Source organism: Oncorhynchus kisutch, linkage group LG6 (genome assembly GCF_002021735.2).
Source record: "Oncorhynchus kisutch isolate 150728-3 linkage group LG6, Okis_V2, whole genome shotgun sequence".
Classification (NCBI taxonomy): Eukaryota; Metazoa; Chordata; class Actinopteri; order Salmoniformes; family Salmonidae; genus Oncorhynchus; species Oncorhynchus kisutch.
This window is the reverse complement of record NC_034179.2, coordinates 36,570,925-36,588,589: the sequence shown is the minus strand read 5'-3', so window position 1 is coordinate 36,588,589 and position 17,665 is coordinate 36,570,925. Positions and strand designations below refer to the sequence as shown.

Sequence of the window (17,665 nt, the reverse complement as noted above, 5' to 3'; positions counted from 1 at the left end):
CTCCAAAAATGAAATGCTAATTAGCTGCTAATGTGGCTATCATAGAAATCTACAAATGCCATGATGATCTGAACGAGACTGCTGAATCAAGGCAAAAGTAAGAATCTCTGGATTCTTCATTTAGTAATGAATAAATTGGCAAAATGTCTTTAAATTGACAATCCTGTGAGCTGTCTTGTGCACGTTTTAAATTGACACAATACCTGTGAGCAAAGGTGTTAGCTAGAGATTACGTGCCGGATCTTGCAGGGATTTGTAGTCTGAGAGTGAATAGAGCCGAATATATTGATAAAAGCCACCCTGTCTGAGAGAGATTTACATAGTTATCAAAATGCCTACATGAAACACAGCCCTTATTTTAAGTGTTTCTAAAATTCCCTATGGGAAAAATAAATGGTGGAAAAACAATTGGAGCCATTTCCCTGTTTGACCGCTAGGTTTTATGGGTATTACGATACCTCCATTGTGGGGCTATAGAGCCAAACTATCATTGCTCATTGTGTATTTACTCCTCGTGTTACAATTTTATTATATTATTAGAATGTTTTTATTTTTTTATTGTATTCTGCATTGTTGGGAAGGGTAGTAAGTAATCATTTCACTTTGACTCAACTCCTGTTGTTTACGAAGCATATGACAATCAAAATGTTATTTAGTGGTGGAAGTGTCAGGGGCAGTACTTACTGGTCTGGACTGAATTTCTTTAGCATACAGAGGTTGAAGAAACTCAGAGTCCCCCTCCAGTTTCAGGCCCTTCTCCGTTATTCTTAAATTGCCCATACCATCCTGTATAGAAAGAGAAAAGGAATAGGATATGGTCAATATTTAAGTATGAGTTGAGGGAGTTCCATCTGCTGATGGTACTAATGCACACATATCATGAATTCATCTCATCCATACTTCATTGGACATAAACATATTGATATATGCATAAATCAACTAGCTACAGTAATGGTGTGAATACCACAATATCAAGCACTGAATATTGGAACAGTGTTCACAAAGCCCCTATCTGTTTCTCTGTGTTACTGAACCATGTCAGACTAAAGGATATCAAGCAATGATGAGCAGAGCTTTGGAGAACAGAGAGGAGTTCACAGAGCGCCTTTGATTCCAACAGGTTTGACTTTGACCTTTTGCTTTCCCTGGTCAATAAATAAGCATGGTGGATCACTGTAAAGATGATATACTTGTCTGATAAGAGACAGGAGCTCTCGTTCTCTCTCCATTCCTCCATGTGATCATCAGGAGATATTTGATCCATATTTGATCCTGAGTTCTGAGGAGCATTACCAAATGGAGATCAAGACCCGTGCAATCCCTCTGGATCTGACTGCTTTAAAACACCTTCTGACGATCCATCCTCTCTCCGTCTTCCCACCTCTTTCTACCTTCTCTATTCCAATTCTGACAAGATAGTGAGAAATGTAAAGTGAGATCTGAACGTGGCTTGAATATGTATATATCTATTCTGTGGATCGGCAAACCATATGAGATGATATAGCTGATAAATGTAAGTAGCATAGACACTTTGAAGAAGGCAAAAGCCTATGTGATGACTAGATATATATTTTTTGCCACTCTGCAGTATGTCCACCTTCCCACTGTGGAGGAAAGTGACTGTCTTCATCATCAGACTCAGCCATCGATTTACATCAAAGATTCAGATTCACTCTGTCCTGCTTTTGCTGTATTATTATTCACTCGTTACCCCCACAGCTCTTCCATTCCAGAAGCTATCTGAACCATCACTGAAGATGCACAATAGTTGATATAGTCACTTGTTCATCCTCTTCATCTCTCCCTCTGTTACAGAAACTCACATCCCCAGAGTTTGAGCATCTGAGACATGCTGTGACACTGTGTATAAATGCACAGATCTCTGAGTACTGTAGGAAACTCGAATTCCAGGAATTCCACCGATTTTGTGAGTCTTGCACCTCTCCCAAAAGTGCGCAACATGAGAGTAACACAGCTAACAACCCACTGGGTAAAGATGTAGTTTCAAAGTCTAGTTTTGATTTACATTTGGTTGAGTTGTCAACTAATGTGAATTCAATGTGAAATCAACAACAAATATCACCATGTCATTTGATTTAGGTTACAATTTGGGTAATAAACAGCCAGTTCCCTTATGTTGATTACTTTTTTCAAATCCAATCAGTTTTCCACATTGACTCAACATTATCACATGGATTTTTTTTTTAAATGATGTGGAAGCAACGTTGATCAACCAATTTTTCGTCCCAGTGGGAAGAAACTTCACCATTATGAAAAGGGAGACTTTTTCATCTTTGAGAAACTTTCTTGCAATGTACCCTGGGGGTTTGAAACCGGTGCTGGACTATTCCTGGAATGTTTTTGGACAGAACAGTTGAAAGGTAACAAAACCTAATATCCTGGAAAATTCGAGGTGAGATAGCCATAATCTCTTACCTCCCACACACACACGTATTTGGGTATAGGAATGCAACAGCCAGTGTTCTCTCTCTCTCTCTCTCTCTCTCTCTCTCTCTCTCTCTCTCACTCTCTCTCTCTCTCTCTCTCTCTCTCTCTCTCTCTCTCTCTCTCTCTACTCTCTCTCTCCCTCTCTCTCTGAGTGAGCAGTATGGTGCGGGGTGGTGTGGGGAGGACAGGCAGGCGGCATGTCATGAATAATGCAGATAGGCACTCATTGACAGAGGAGCACCAGTACACTCAGGTGTTTCTTCTCCTCTCTTCTCTGTTTCTCTATTTTCCTCTACTCTCCTTGCTCCACATCGCTCCGGTCCGTCGGGAATCAACAAACCTTCACTCGCATGCCACAGTTTATGCAGCATCAAGGAGTAAATTGATTTCCACTCAACACATCTTGGCACGAATGTCACTGCTCTGGGAGTTTGATATTTATTGTGGACCCAAGAATGTGGAATGGAGCGTGTGGCTTGTGTGTAGCTTGCATGTGTAGTGTGTGTGTCTGTGAGCATGTGTGCATGCGTGCCTGCCTGCATTTGTGTGGGTGCCTCCCTGCCGGTCTGCCTGTGTCAGTGTGTGTGTGACAGTGTCCCTGGCTAAGATGTAGATTCCATCTCTTGATGTAACTGAGGGATGGCGGTGAGCCAGCGGGAGCGAAGCACACAGCCAAAACAACACTGCTCCTTGTCGACAGCTGTTAAGGGTCCTCTCTGCCAAGCCACCAGATCTTATCTGCCACGCTGACAAAAGGAGACAACGACACAGCAGCAGCACACATTTGCATGAGAGTCAGGAGGTTGTTCGCCCCCTGTTAGCTAATGAATGCACATGCATCAGTACAGGTGACCTACCTGCTGAACAGAACCAAGCTGTCAAGCTGTGCCAGGCGTAGTGGGCTGGGCAGGAGACACAAGGTGATGGGGCAGTGTCTGGGACAAAGGACGCTTTGAGACGTGAGAATGCAAGTGTGTGCTCTCACACATACACGCACAGATGTGCACACAAACACACACAGATGGCGCACACACACACACACACGCACACGCACACGCACACGCACACACACACACACACACACACACACACACACACACAGTACACAGTCTCACTCCACAACCGGAGAGAAAGTGTGGGACACTTAAAAATCACTACGATTCATAATGTCAATATTGAGGGATCTCAGAGCTATTATCTAATGACAGCTTCAACATGTAACTTATTCCCTCATCACTTGAGGCAAGAACAAATAAAGTGAGATGATTTAAACATCTTTATGACTAACAGAGAAAATTATTAGTTAGCTTTTTCTATATGCTGTAGTCACTGCACAGGATCTATTTATTAGGATACTCATAAAAATCATAAAATCATGTATTTTACTCGGAGAGACAGTACTTTTCCTTTGCAAACTCTACACAATCGCTAATTTGAGTTTAAATGATTAGCAAACATTCCTTCCCTGACTGAGTCATTGCAATTGTTAAATTGCCGAAAAACTATTCTACTGAATCATGTAAAGTAAGTATAACACATCAGTGGATATAATAAGAAGACTGATGAAAAAGTGGAGGTAAGAAGAAGACTGACGAAAAAGAACAGATGAGCTTTAGGCCTAGTTCATATTGTCCGGTAAAACAGTAGGTTGTTGCTATGGTAGAAATAGATGTAACTATTTTAGAGAGGGTTGGAGACCATGGCATGGTTCATTAACATATAGAATGGGATTACAAAATTCCTCTGCATACAGCCCAGCCATGATTCATAAAGTCTAATACATTACAATCTATCAGGATATACGATGTGATCATACTTAAGGATTACCATAGCTTAAATTACAACACCCCTTCCAGCAGCTTACAGTTTTAACCCCTGAATGAAGGATACAATGATCAATTGCAGATCACAGGACATGAAAACAAACAACATGCCATATGCTATAGTTGAAAATGTGAGAATTATGTGATCCTGAAGCATGTGTAGATATGATTTTCTCATTTGAAATGACAGCCGTTGTTGTCACTTTAAATGCCTTCTGTCACTACAACTTGTCCTAAAGTGAAAAAAATAAAAAATAAATAAATGACAAAACAGACAAATGTCTAGCTCAGAACATGTGGTGCTCTTTCAATGCTCCTTTGCCACCCTAGTGGCTTTGCTTGCTACTTCTGCTCTAAGTCCTCAGTAATACATTTAGACAATGCACTGATAAAGTTTCAACCCTCTGATTACAACACCACAGCCCGTCTTGCAGACGATTCCACTTATTCCACAAGTGATAGCTGCAATTCTGCTGTGGTCATGTAGCTATATATATACAGTTGAAGTCGGAAGTTTACATTCACTCAGTTTGGAGTCATTAAAACTCATTTTTCAACCACTCCACAAATTTCTTCTTAACAAACTATAGTTTTGGCAAGTCGGTTTTGGCAAGTTTTGGTAAGTCGGTTAGGACATCTACTTGTGCATGACACAAGTAGTTTTTCCAACAACTGTTTACAGACAGATGATATCACTTATTACAATTCCAGCGGGGCAGCAGGGTCGCCTAGTGGTTAGAGTGTTGGACTAGTAACTGAAAAGTTGCAAGTTCATATCCCCGAGCTGACAAGGTACAAATCTGTCATTCTGCCCCTGAACAGGGAGTTAACCCACTGTTCCTAGGCTGTTATTGAAAATAAGAACGTGTTCTTAACTGACTTGACTAGTTAAATAAAGTGAAAATAAATTTTAAAACAATTCCAGTTCCAAGTTTACATACACTAAGTTGACTGTGGCTTTAAACAGCTTGGAAAATTCCAGAAAATTATGTAATTGCCTTTAGAAGCGTCCGGTAGGCTAATTGACATCATTTGAGTCAATTGGAGGTATACCTGTGGATGTACACTGCTCAAAAAAATAAAGGGAACACTTTAACAACACAATGTAACACCAAGTCAATTACACTTCTGTGAAATCAAACTGTCCACTTAGGAAGCAACACTGATTGACAATAAATTTCACATGCTGTTGTGCAAATGGAATAGACAACAGGTGGAAATGATAGGCAATTAGCAAGACACCCCCAATAAAGGTGTGGTTCTGCAGGTGGGGACCACAGACCACTTCTCAGTTCCTATGCTTCCTGGCTGATGTTTTGGTCACTTTTGAATGCTGGCGGTGCTTTCACTCTAGTGGTAGCATGAGACAGAGTCTACAACCCACACAAGTGGCTCAGGTAGTGCAGCTCATCCAGGATGGCACATCAATGCGAGCTGTGGCAAGAAGGTTTGCTGTGTCTGTCAGCGTAGTGTCCAGAGCATGGAGGCGCTACCAGGAGACAGGCCAGTACATCAGGAGACGTGGAGGAGGCCGTAGGAGGGCAACAACCCAGCAGCAGGACCACACAATACAAAAATTCTCTTATTTTTTCCATTTCATGACATAAGCCCATTTTCTGGACATATTCACTGAATTTAGTCTTCAGAAATAACACCAGGGCTACCTCCGCCTTTGTGCAAGGAGGAGCAGGAGGAGCACTGCCAGAGCCCTTCAAAATTACCTCCAGCAGGCCACAAATGTGCATGTGTCTGCTCAAATGGTCAGAAACAGACTCCATGAGGGTGGTATGAGGGCCCGTTGTCCACAGGTGGGACGTCCACAGGTGGGGCAGCAGGGTAGCCTAGTGGTTAGAGTGTTGGACTAGTAACCGGAAGATTGCAAGTTCAAACCCCCGAGCTGACAAGGTACAAATCTGTCGTTCTGCCCCTGAACAGGCAGTTAACCCACTGTTCCTAGGCCGTCATTGAAAATAAGAATTTGTTCTTAACTGACTTGCCTCGTTAAATAAAGGTAAAATAAAATAAAATAAATTGTGCTTACAGCCCAACACCGTGCAGGACGTTTTTCATTTACCAGAGAACACCAAGATTGGCAAATTCGCCACTGGTGCCCTGTGCTCTTCACAGATGAAAGCAGGTTCACACTGAGCACATGTGACAGACGTGACAGTCTGGAGACGCCGTGGAGAACGTTCTGCTGCCTGCAACATCCTCCAGCATGACCGGTTTGGCGGTGGGTCAGTCATGGTGAGGGGTGGCATTTCTTTGGGGGGCCGCACAGCCTGACTGCCATTAGGTACCGAGATGAGATCCTCAGACCCCTTGTGAGACCATATGCTGGTGCGGTTGACCCTTGGTTCCTCTTAATGCAAGACAATGCTAGACCTCATGTGGCTGGAGTGTGTCAGCAGTTCCTGCAAGAGGAAGGCATTGATGCTATGGACTGGCCCGCCCGTTCCCCAGACCTGAATCCAATTGAGCACATCTGAGACATCATGTCTCGCTCCATCCACCAATGCCACGTTGCACCACAGACTGTCCAGGAGTTGACGGATGCTTTAGTCCAGGTCTGGAGGAGCTCCCTCAGGAGACCATCGCCACCCCATAAGGAGCATGCCCAGGCGTTGTAGGGAGGTCATACAGGCACGTGGAGGCCACACACACTACTGAGCCTTATTTGGACTTGTTTTAAGGACATTACATCAAAGTTGGATCAGCCTGTAGTGTGGTTTTCCACTTTAATTTTGAGTGTGACTCCAAATCCAGACCTCCATGGGTTGATAAATTTGATTTCCATTGATCATTTTTGTGTGATTTTGTTGTGAGCACATTCAAATATTTCATTCATTCAGATCTAGGATGTGTTATTTTAGTGTATTTCAAGGCCTACCTTCAAACTCAGTCTCTCTTTGCTTGACATCATTGGAAAATCAAAAGAAATCAACCAACACCTCAGAAAAAAAAATTGTAGACATCCACAAGTCTGATTCATCCTTGGGAGCAATTTCCAAATGCCTGAAGGTACCACGTTCATCTGTACAAACAATAGTATGCAAGTATAAATACCATTGGACGACGCAGCCGTCATACCGCTCAGGAAGAAGACACATTCTGTCTCCTAGAGATGAACGTACTTTGGGGTTAGAAGTGCAAATCAATTCCAGAACAACAGCAAATGACCCTGTGAAGATGCTGGAGCAAATGGACACAATTGTATCCATATCCACAGTAAAACGAGTCCTATATCGATATAACCTGAAAGGCTGCTCAGCAAGGAAGAAGCCACTGCTCCAAAACAACCATAAAAAAGCCAGACTATGGTTTGCAACTGCACATGGGGACAAAGATTGTACTTTTTGGAGAAATGTCCTCTGGACTGGAGAAACAAAAATAGAACTGTTTGGCCATAATGACCATCGTTATGTTTGGAGGAAATAGGGGAGCCGAAGAACACCATCCCAACCATAAAGCACAGGGGGGGGGGGGGGGGGGGGGCAGCATCATGTTATGGGGGTGCTTTGCTGCAGGAGGGACTGGTGTACTTCACAAAATAGATGGTGTCATGAGGCAGGAAAATTATGTGGATCTATTGAAGCAACATCTCCAGACATCAGTCAGGAAGTTAAAGCTTGGTCACACACGGGTCTTCCAAATGGACAATGACCCCAAGCATACTTCCAAAGTTGTGGCAAAATGGCTTAAGGACAACAAAGTCAAGGATTGGAGTGGCCATCACAAATCCCTGACCTCAATCCTATAGAAAATGTGTGGGCAGAACTGAAAAAGCATGTGAGAGCAAGGAGGCCTACAAACCTGACTCAGTTACACCAGCTCTGTCAGCAGGAATGGGCCAAAATTCACCCAACTTATTGTAGGAAGCTTGTGGAAGGCTCCCCGAAACGTATGACCCAAGTTAAACCATTTAAAGGCAATGCAACCAAATACTATTTGAGTGTATGTAAACTTCTGACCTACTTGGAATGTGAAATAAATGCTGAATAGTCTCTCAACTATTCTTCTGACATTTCAGATTCTTAAAATAAAGTGGTGATCCTAACTGACCTAAGGCAGGGAATTTTTACTAGGATTAAATGGAATTGTGAAAACTGAGTTTAAATGTATTTGACTAAGGAGTATGTAAACTTCCGACTTCAACTGTACATAAATATACAATATATAGTGGAATTGCCTTTCAGATTGCTCTTTGCAGCATCCAAATACCACATCTACTGATCGAGGCCAAAGCAAAGAGAAGCCAACACCACATCATCCATCAAGAGTATTTTGGCTTTGAGGAGGAGAGTAAGAGAGAGTGAGAGGGAAAGAAAGGAGCAGATGGAGAGAGAGGGAAAGAGACGATGGAGACAGACACAATAGAGAGGGAAAGAAAGTGAGATGGGAAAGAAGAAGAGGAGCGAGACACAGAAAGAAAAAGAGAGGGGTGAGAGAGAGAGAGATATCTGTCCCATTGAATTAACCTGGCAAAGTGTGCACACCACTCCATCTGAGTTTGACCCTGATTTAAGAGAGGGGGATTCACTGTCAGTCAGCTGCTATAGATTTCCTATTAACTTCATATTCATTCGGGCTGTACAACACAACCCTGAGCCGCCTATAGGAGTGCTGAATCAAGATGTGCCATGACAGTGATTGATATGCTGTGCCAGAACACACTAGAGCCCCCTCCCCGTAATGGATGGCTCATGATACAAGGCCAAAAAGTGCAATCATCACCTCTTCATTTCTCATCTCTCACCATTAATTGTAAACAGTTATTATTATTTTTTTTCAGGTGGACATGAGGGAGGCTGAAAGAGCTTCTAGGAAGAGGCAGTGATTGTCACGCTCAAGCCCTGACTTTGTGACTGTGCACTCTCCGAATTGAAGAGACACAGTTTGGACATTGATTGACTGGGCTGATGATGAAACGCAATGTCCTGGAATTGACCTGACCGAACCGCTCAAGCAGAGGGAAGTTGACTGTCCACCACCACCACCTGCAAACTTTGTTTCCCTCCAAGACGACCGCAAAAACTAAAGTGCCTCTGCAGCATTCCCCGTCACTCTCTGTTTGCACACCGAGACACTTCAAATTAGGTATTTTTCATAGCCTCCTAGCATCTCCCCCAGATCCATGCCACTAGATCAGGATTCCATAACAACCTGCATGTACAAATTTACGACACCAGGGCTTTATTGACTCTGAGCAGGGAGATTGAATAGCCTTGTTTTCAAGGCACAACATCAAAGGGAAGTGCTGGCTTCAAGGTCTTAATAGATTCTGCCACAGCAGAGTGGGGAAGGCTTTTTACTCCCCTACTGCAGAGACACTGGACAAAGGCAAGCCTCTTATTCACTCTCTGTGCTCCTTTTCAATATGAGTGCTATGGTGCCTCCCCCCAGTAAAAAAAAATATTCTCTCTTTGTCATCCTCTGTCTAACACTGAAAAACAGATATTGAGATATTTTACAGAAGAACCCGGTGTATGTTTCTATTGAGCTATGATATTTTGCACTGTCCTTGGACCCGGTTATGAAAGCTATAGCCAATAGTGCTGTATAGATTGTCCTGTCTATTTTAGCAGGGAAGTGTCAATGACAAAAAATGTTCCCTCCGGACTCGAACACGGCCCTGCCACTCTAGAGATAATGTTTTAATTGGTTGGAGGTGACCTGTATAACGCTACCTATGATTAACTAGAGCTGTGTAGAAGAGAGTGTTGGGGCTTACATGTATTTTTGTGTACATTTTTTCTGTGGAATGTACTACGCTGCTCTACTTCGTTGTTGAGATACATCGAGTTTCCTTGTAGGCCTATTTGGCAGGAAAACTGTGAAGCGAGCTGTAGCCTATTGCCTGTTTCTGTTTACGAGTCTTTCATTAAAGAATGTGAAATAATGCTGTGTTTATTTGCTGCTTTTCATTAAATCATGTAGCTGTTCTTTAGGCTATGGCATAACATACATTTGTTAATATGGGCAAAATATTATAGCATAGGCTACCGAATTTCTGAAAGTAAACAGTTCATGCAAAGATTTTGGGATCTGGTAAAAGGCCGACATTTGTGCGTTCCAACTCAAAATAGACTGCCACATGACAAAATAAATAGAAACATGACAAAATAAATTGAAACATGACAAAATAAATGGAAACATGACAAAATAAATGGAAACATTGTAACAATAGCTAGCCTCTATGATTAAAGGGATCGGAGTCCCTGCAGACGACACTACAGTGGTAGGCTTGATTACCAACAACGACGAGACAGCCTACAGGGAGGAGGTGAGGGCCCTCGGAGTGGAGAAGTGGAGAAGGTGGAAAGTTTTAAGTTCCTCAGTGTACACATCACGGACAAACTGAAATGGTCCACCCACACTGACAGCGTGGTGAAGAAGGCGCAGCAGCGCCTCTTCAACCTCAGGAGGCTGAAGAAATTTGTCTTGTCACTGAAAACACTCACCCACTTTTACAGATGCTGGGCTGTATCACCGCCTGGTACGGCAACTGCTCCGTCACAACCGTAAGGCTCTCCAGAGGGTAGTGAGGTCTGCACAACGCATCACCGGGGGCAAAGTACCTGCCCTCCAGGACACATACACCTCCCGATGTCACAGGAAAGCCAAAAAGATCATCAAGGACAACAACAACCCGAGCCACTGCCTGTTCACCCTGCTACCATCCAGAAGGCGAGGTCAGTACAGGTGCATCAACGCTGGGACCGAGAGACTGAAAAGCAGCTTCTATCTCAAGGCCATCACTAACATTGAGTGGCTGTTGCCAAGATACTGAGTCAAATCTCTAGCCACTTTAATAATTAAAAATTGGATGTAATAAATGTATCACTAGTCACTTTAAACAATGCCACTTTATATAATGTTTACATACCCTACATTACTAATCTCATATGTATATACTGTACTCTATACTTTCTACTGCATCTTGTCTATGCCGTTCGGCCATCGCTCATCCATATATTTATATGTACATATTCTTATTCATTCCTTTACACTTGTGTGTTTAAGGTAGTTGTTGTGAAATTGTGAGCTTACTTGTTAGATATTACTGCGTGGTCTGAACGAGAAGCACAAGCATTTCACTACACTCACATTAACATCTGCTAACCATGTGTATGTGACCAATAAAATTTGATTTGATTTTAAAGCCCACTATGTTACCTATTTGTTATCATTAAATGTCCCGAATAATGGATTGGAAAATATGTTGGGTGTCGTGAAATAGACTAGGTAGGCTATCCTACACAATTGTGCACAGTAGCCTACATTGTTGTCCAACACATAGAAACATATGAAAACATTATCTCATTACCTTGATTATTTCTCTGTTAAATAATTTAGGCCCAACTGTAAATCAAGCAGACAATAGCAGATAATCAACATAAATGTAGGGGTGTTGGATTAGATCCAACACGGATCACAATTGTCTTCACTTGCGCAATGAATGAGACATGAACATTTTCTTGACATTCTTCCAAATAACGTTTTCCCGCCCTGGCTGTTTTTGCATGGCATGCTACAGTGTTCCACAACAGTTGTTTGTCACTTGACTGTCTTTAATGGTCAACAATATCACTAGGCCTAACTAAACAGCTGGATACCAAATGCCCTCCCAACATGTGAGGCCTGTATCTATATACGTACATGTTAGGTGAATATTTCTGTAAGAAGCATTCGATTTTGCAATTGCGTACATCATTTTGGATTTGGGTGCCAATGAAAACAGTTTTAATGGACTAAAATATCAATATGACCATTTGATAAAGTGGTGCTGCCGTTAATAGTGCACCATCTCATATACTGAGCAATACTTTGTCCTGCTGATGGCTCATTGATTGATTAGACTAGATCAGATCACACCTAGCCTACTGGTCAATCAGCTCATAGTTGTCTGGACACTTTCCTCTGTACAGCGCATGTCCGTCATATTTCCTTATATATTTTAGAATACAACTGGAAGCCTATTGATACAGACTTTACATAGGCTATTGGTGCTGATCACTAATATTCCTCAAATCTCTGGAATTATTTAGTATGCTGCCGACAAACAGCTGGGCAGAATATCTAATAATTAGCCTATCCTAAAAACTCATCACAACTATGCTGAAAATTAATGAATTTGTACAGCCCTTGCTAAAGCCAATTATGGCGTTTGAGTAGGCTAGGTTTATTCAAGGCAATATAATGGGCCTAGTTTCATTATATTGATAAATAGATTTTATAGAGCAAATTGAAAGAACATTCATTATTACAAGATTTAAATAACTTTGTTGTGTATTAATGAATATATTGGTAGGCTTATGAATTAGATTTTTTAAGTTATTCGCCCCAATCCTGTTTTATTTATTCTGTCTTTTATTTGATTTCACCTTTATTTAACCAGGTAGGCCAGTTGAGAACTGTTCTCATTTACAACTGCGACCTGGCCAAGATAAAGCAAAGCAGTGCGACAAAAAACAACACAGAGTTACACATGGAATAAACAAAAGTACAGTCAATAACAATAGAAAAATCTATATACAGTGTGTGCAAATGGAGTAAGGGGGTAAGGCAATAAATAGACCATAGTAGCGAAGTAATTACAATTTAGCAAATTAACACTGGAGTGATAGATGTGAAGATCATGATGTGCAAGTAGAAATACTGGTGTGCAAAAGAGCAAAAAAAAAGTAATAAAAACAATATGGGGATGAGGTAGATAGATAGGATGGGCTATTTACCAATGGTCTGTGTACAGCTGCAGCGATCGGTGAGCTGCTCAGATAGCTGATGCTTAAAGTTAGTGAGGGAGATATGTCTCCAACTTCAGCAATTTTTGCAATTCTTTCCAGTCATTGGCAGCAAAGAACTGGAAGGAAAGGCGGTCAAAGAAGGTGTTGATGACCAGTGAGATATACCTGCTGGAGCATGTGCTACGGGTGGGTGTTCTTATAGTGACCAGTGACCTGAGATAAGGCGGAGCTTTATCTAAAAGGAAGGCAACGAATGCAGAGCATTTTATTCAATATTCCTTTATCCTGGCTCTAATGTTGATTTCACATGGGAGATGTCTTGCATTTCCACTATTATACACCATCCCCATCCAAACTGAGACTCTGTAGAGGAATTTTAATCTGTGTAACTGCTTAGTTATTCATCGTTCCCCAAGGGTAATTGTGTGGCGCCACATGGTAGAAAACGGGTCACAGACGGCAACGTTTTAAAAAAAAACATCCTATACAGTAGAATTGCTTTTAGTGTATTCTGTACAGTATGAATAAGAGTGAGTAGAGTCAATTTAATAAAAAAATGTATGCCTGAGATTCTAAAGCTTTTCATTTTGACTAGTTCGTTGAGGTAGTATGTTGAATAGTCCTGCATTCCCCCAATGTTATCTCCCATCCCCGAAGATAGCGAGTCAGCCCTATATACTGGGACAAGTTGTCAGAGTTATCTCCTGTCTACGTTTTGATATCTACATTTTGGTTATTTTCTCCCCATGAAAAAAACATAACCTTCATGCTATGCCACATCAGAAGTGGCATCCTGGGCATTCACTGGGAATCTACAATATTGTCAAGGCTGTTTAAAACTAAATTGGATGAGTATTTTTAAGTCTAAAATATATTCATGTCTATTTGTCACGTTATTGTATTATTATTATTATTATTATGTTAATAGCAAATACTGTGTCATCAAAAAGTGAATCCCATCATCAGATAGAAAGACACAGAGGGAGAGAGAAGGAGAGAAAGGGGATAGACAGAAGATCTGAAATAGATTTCCCTTGTCTTGAAAACATGTAGATTTGTCAATGATCTGCACATCTTGTTTTCTCAGGGCCCCTGCAGTGAGCTTAAAGAGAGAGAATGGCCTGCAAGGCAAGAAATAATGACAAGTAACATCACTCTGATCTGTGAATGCCAGTATTGATATTTACTTCAGATCAAATTGGGGAAAAGTGTCTATCTGAGAAAGTCTGCAAAGAGCAAGTGTTTGGCATTGAGACAAAGTGCAGCATTAGGTAGGAAAATAATAATAACTGCTATCATGTTTTTTTAAATTTAGAATAACCGCAATCATATTTACTACCACCCTGAATGTAGAGTGCAGTAATAACCAAAAACCTTGACTAGAATGACATATAAGGTTGGCTGGATATAAATGCTGATAACATTTGTTTTTCTATTTTTCTTTTTTTAATACGAAAAGCCAGAGGCACACTCCAACACTCAGACATAATTTACAAACAAAGCATTTGTGTTTAGTGAGTCCGCCAGATCAGAGGCAGTAGGGATGAGCAGGGATGTTCTCTTGATAAGTGTGTGAATTGGACCATTTTCCTGTCCTGCTAAGTATTCAAAATGTAACGAGTACTTTTGGGTCTTAGGGAAAATGTAAAAAGTACAATATTTTCTTCAGGAATGTAGTGAGGTAAAAGTAAAAGATGTCAAAAATACAAATAGCAAAGTATTGTACAGATACACCCCAAAATGACTTAAGTAGTACTTTAAAGTATTTTTACTTAAGTACTTTACACCACTGGTGCCGACAGAGGAGAAATCAGCAAACCAGCAGACAGACACTCAGGGCACAGAGGACCAGAGCTAACCATGCATAGTCCAGAGGGACAATAGCACTAAGTGTATAGAAATGTCCTGATACTTTCCCAACCAGCGGCTACTACAGGGGCACCACTGTAGTACAATCCTCAGGAATAGACCACTAGTGTCTCCATTTCAAAGAGACACTGACTTCCCTCTCTTTTCACTCCTCCTCTCCCCATGCCTAGTTATATAATATAATCTATCTACTGGTACAAACCACAACCTGATCAATAGAATAAAATTGTTACATTTCATATGGTACAGTATGTATTCATTTGTGGATGTCCATCATTATTTTCGTATGATATGTCACGAATTACAATTTGTTGTGGCTAACGTTAACTAGGCGTTAGAGGTAGGAGTTCAGGTTATGGGTTAAGGTAAGGGTTCGGAGTTAAGGTTATAGTTAAACTCAGGGTTAAGGTTAGGAGTTAGGGTTAGGGGTTAAGTTTGGGTGAAGGGTTAGCTAACATGCTAAGTAGTTTCAAAGTAGCTAAAAAGCTAAAGTTGTACGTGATGGGATTCAAACACGCAACCTTTGGGTTGCTAGAGGTTCTCGTTATACACCCATCTATCCTCCATGACTAGCCTCCCTCCTTTGTAACTATGTTACTATTTTACATCTGGTCTTTGAGGCCAGGCTGATTACTCACAACTCCTTTAGTTTTTGCCTTAACTAACCTTACCAAGCATATCATACTAATTTGAGTGTAACAGATTTACGTTTACTATGTTACATCTAGTGTTTGAGCCCATCCATCCTCTCCGACCAGCCTCCCTCCTTTTGTTTTTAGTTTAAATAACCTTCTGTCTTATGTAACCATACCAAATGTAACATATCATACTAATTTGAGTGTTACAGATTTACATTTACTATGTTACGTCTTTGAGGCCAGGCTGATCCCTCACACCTCCATTGTTTTTTTGCTTAAGTAACCTTCTGTAACCATACCAAACGTAACATACCATACTAAATTAAGTGCCACAAATGTACTTTTACTATGTTACATCTAATCTTTGAAGCCAGGCTGATTCCCCACACTTCCAAACAAAATCCAATTCCAGCACATTCTCCATTCTGCTCTTCATTTTGTAAATGAATTACATTGGGAAGGTGGAAAAACAAGCTGGCATGTTTCTCCATGCTCTCTGTCTCTGACCTTTCCATGCTGTTTCTCTGTAGTGAGACTTAATTGTCCAGAGTGAGAGCCAGCCAGCCAGTAGGTCGCACATCATCAACAGACTGGGAATTAAACAGGCAGTGAATCCAGCAATCTGGAGGCTGCCTGGGAGAGAATGGGCTGTTTAGATTCAACGTGGGCCAATTCATGTAAGACAGAGGCCTCTCTGCATGGAAAAACAACTATCCAGTTGGTACAGGGATGGAAAGGGAAGAAGCTTTTAGCATAACTCATTTAAACCCTAAGGGGAGTCAGACAATCAAAGCTCATCAATGTTATTTTTCCTCATTGTGTGTGCAGCTGCTGCAATATATGTCTATCACCACCAGCTGTACATAGATGCATTGTGATTGCAACATTCAGACAGTAAAGTCACATGAGGAATTTCTTTATGAAAAGTTAAAATTATTTATTATGTGTACAAATAAACAAAATTAAGAGACACAACATTATTGTTTGTTCAATTTACCATGGTGGCTGATGAACCTCAAATATTGAAGAAAAATAATTTACAGAAATAATTTAGCAGAAAAATGAATGGGTTGCATTTACTCAACACTTTTCATTTCCTAGGTCTCATGAACCACCTATAAGTTGAACCTATGATCTTACTGTGGAGACAAATGTTGCCAGGTCTGTCATGCTGTAGTTGATTTTGATTATGAGGACCAGAGTACCAAATAATCATATGTCTGTGTATATGTCAGGTAAACCAACATGATGACAAACGTGGCCTTCCAGCTTGTTGTATATGTAATTACAGATATGTGGTCCGATTCAGGAAACTAGGCATATGTCGAAAGTCACAACTTCACAGGAGAGCCTTTTGAACGGATTTATTTGCGTTTTTTTTGTTGGCAGAAATGTCTTCTTGAACATGTGAACTTTTATGTGCCTTAATATCAAATCTGTAAATACTGTACGAATAAAATTGTTAAATTACGAGCATAGTTGGTTTAGCCACAGAAAAAGGTAGCAACCTTCCCGCTAGCCAATATTGGCTGAGATAATGAGTGGGCTGGACATGCTGAGAGATCAGTTTGAATTGGTCGGTGTTGCATCTTGTGTCTATAAAATGAGCTGCTCGTCATGCATAAATAATAATTTCTACTGCATTTGTTTTGGGAAAGATATTAGGTTTGCCATGGAGAACTGCAAATACAGTATGTTGCTGCTGCTCTCAATAACATTGCTGCCCTGAATTTATCAGGCGCTATCGACAAAGGTCAGTGGGAAAAAGTTGTGATGGACTACTTTCTGGACTACTTTCTAGACAAAGATCGTGCCATGCAATGCTGACTCTCATTTCATAACACGTTTTGAAATCAGTGGAACAACGGGCCAAACAAGTTTTGCAAACTAAACGGATACAACACAGGATGTCTTATAAAAGGGGTTGCAGTCGGCCATGAAGCTTTCATCCATACAGGTAAGAATCCAGCTACAGATTTATATATTATACGTTACTAATTCTGTCCGAAAGTTGATTTCATTGCAAGCTAAAGCTTCTCTTTTAGCTAGCCAGTTGGAGTTCGATGGCTGCTAACTAACAATCAGCCTAACGTTATTTGGTTAACTTTAGCTTGTTATGACAATTGGTTTGTATTGCTAG

At 41.0% G+C, this 17,665-nt stretch overlaps 1 protein-coding gene across 2 annotated transcripts in view; it reads right to left on the bottom strand.

The window, feature by feature from the left end:
• LOC109892766 (delta-sarcoglycan-like) overlaps positions 1-17,665 on the bottom strand; it is a 313,752-nt gene that overhangs the window by 56,999 nt on the left and 239,088 nt on the right. For both annotated transcript variants that reach the window (XM_020485532.2, XM_020485531.2), the window contains exon 3: positions 685-786. In XM_020485532.2, the coding sequence (XP_020341121.1) occupies positions 685-786 (102 nt within the window). The remainder of the gene's footprint in view (positions 1-684; positions 787-17,665) is intronic.